The 2,265-nt window shown below is 52.4% G+C and overlaps 1 protein-coding gene across 1 annotated transcript in view; it reads left to right on the top strand.

Moving 5' to 3' along the window:
• Positions 1 to 2,265, top strand: part of PPTG_24175 (hypothetical protein) — a gene marked incomplete at its 5' end in the record, with an annotated part of 6,992 nt that overhangs the window by 1,864 nt on the left and 2,863 nt on the right. Inside the window, 2 exons of the mRNA XM_008915585.1 lie at positions 148 to 1,224; positions 1,314 to 2,244. Coding sequence (XP_008913833.1) covers positions 148 to 1,224; positions 1,314 to 2,244 — 2,008 coding nt within the window. The remainder of the gene's footprint in view (positions 1 to 147; positions 1,225 to 1,313; positions 2,245 to 2,265) is intronic.

The following is a 2,265-nucleotide window of genomic DNA, read 5'->3' as shown; positions in this document are numbered from 1 at the left end:
GGCCAGGAGACTCATCTCAAAGTTGTAGGCAGTTAGCTAGCTTTGCATTTGCTCGTGCGCTCTCAATTCATTCTTAAACTTGCCACTTGAGGATCTCCCCAGCTCGAACTCGACAGAGTTCGTGACAGTTAATTAACTATTATTAAGAGAGCGATGCCACCAACCACGGATTCGGACACGCGTGACGAACGCCCTCACCAGCGCCCACGCACGAATCCGCGAGGGACGCTATGGGATGTACCCCCGGCCAGCTACCCCGCCGCCTACGACGACTGAGCAAGGCGAACAAGGACCCTCGGCACAAGACCCCACAGCACAAGGCTCATCAACGCAGCCATCTTCCGCGCAGGCTACTTTAACGCCTGAAATGTTGGCGCAGTTATTGCAGCACACCCTGCAAACTACGCAACAACAAGCGACGCAGATGACACAACTCTTGGCTCAGACGACGCAGATCCAGCAACAGATTGTGCGAGCTCAAACTTGTCCAAGACCATCTCGCAAGAAGGCCGACCCGCCACGCTTCGACGGCAGCGATCAGGATGACCTGGAGCTATGGATTTTCAGCACAGAGCAGTATTACTCCGAGTTCCGTACCGAGATGCACGAGTTTTCCTCCAATTTTTCCGATATGGCCTTTGCCAACCTCGGTACGGACGCACAAGCATGGTACCGTGATGTGAAGATCTCGCTAGGTGCCAGTCCATTTACATGGGGTGTCTTCAAAGAGCGTATCCGTGCTCGATTCCGCGACAAGGACTTCAAGTACAAAACGCTGACGAAGATGTATGAGCTGAACCCTGGCAAGTCGCAGCAGGAGTACACCTCGCGGTTCTTACATCTCCTCTCACAAGTGGATACAGAACTGCCCGAAGTCGTCAAGCACTGGTTTTTCCAGCAGAATCTGCGCACCAACACTAGTGGATACATCTCGCAAAACATCCCCGAGACGCTAGAGAAAGCCATCGAGTTAGCTCAGCGCTATGAGGACGCCAAGCCCGCTAACACGCGGCCTCCTGCAAAGGAGCCGGCGAAACAGAACGCCAAAACAAACAACAGCAGTTCCAGCAACAGCAAGTCGAACAAAGTCGCCTCTAAGGATAATCCGGTCAAACGATGCAACTACTGCAAAAGGAAAAACCACACAGAGGACGAGTGCCGTACGAAGGCTCGCGACGTCACTGCTGATGCTGAATCTGGGCCGCCAAAAAACGGTCCAGCTCGGTAGGGTGGCAACCTACCGAGCCATCAAGTGCAGGAAGCTGTGGCAGTAAGCCATCTGCGCCGCCAACATCTGATGAAGTCGCTAGTAGGAACTCGAAGCGACTAGCATTTCATTCGGACAAACTATACTGCTACCTGGCCCAGAACGCACGAATTCACGACCGTGTTGCTCAGTGTTTCGTGGACAGTGGGTCATCCTTCAACGCAATCTCACCGAAGCTGGCTCACAAGCTAAACGTTCAAGTGAAACAATGCTCAGAACCGCTATCAGTGAAGATCGGAAACAATCGGCGCATCACAATTCCACGCAGACAAGCTGTTGTTACTGTTGATATTGAAGGTTTCCCCGAGTACAAGTCGCCTGTGTACGTAATGCCAGTCCCCGAGAACAAGGATATGCTACTCGGCTGGCCATGGCTTGAACAAGTGAACCCTGACATCGACTGGACCAACCGAACAATATCGTTTCGCAGTGATACACAGTCGTCCGTTGTGTCCTTCAGGCAGTGCCTACGACACGCCCCAGCTCGAAAAGCAGGTCGACGACGTCTCCGAAATGGCCACAGTACTCGGGATGATGATGCTCTCCAGCAGTTCTACATACATCATGACTTCGACAGTGCACAAGGGTCAACTCGCGTAGTACCTGCGAAAAAGCTGAAGAAACTACTGCGAGAAGAAGACAACGAATTTTGCTCCGTGATTCAACATGATCCTGACAGTTCTAAGGCCGATCATCAATTGGCACAAGACTGGGAGGCACTCAAAGGACACCCAGCCGAACAATTGCTGCTTCGCTACAAGGATGTAGTTTTCCGCTCTCAGCTCCCAACGATACCACCAACTCGTTCTGATGACATACGAGCTGAGATCGAGCTAGTCGACGACACTCCTGTAGCTCGAAAGCAGTTCAGACTAAGTGAGGAGATGAAAAAGGCGATTCGAGACTGGACCGACGAGATGTTGAAAGCTGGAATCATACGGCCCTCAAAGTCACCGTACGCGGCACCGACATTCTGCGTGAGAAAGGCAGTTGGTTGG

Source organism: Phytophthora parasitica (genome assembly GCF_000247585.1).
Source record: "Phytophthora parasitica INRA-310 unplaced genomic scaffold supercont2.72, whole genome shotgun sequence".
NCBI lineage: Eukaryota > Oomycota > Peronosporomycetes > Peronosporales > Peronosporaceae > Phytophthora > Phytophthora nicotianae.
Note: the sequence above shows the minus strand (reverse complement) of the source record. Positions and strands in the feature narration are given on the sequence as shown.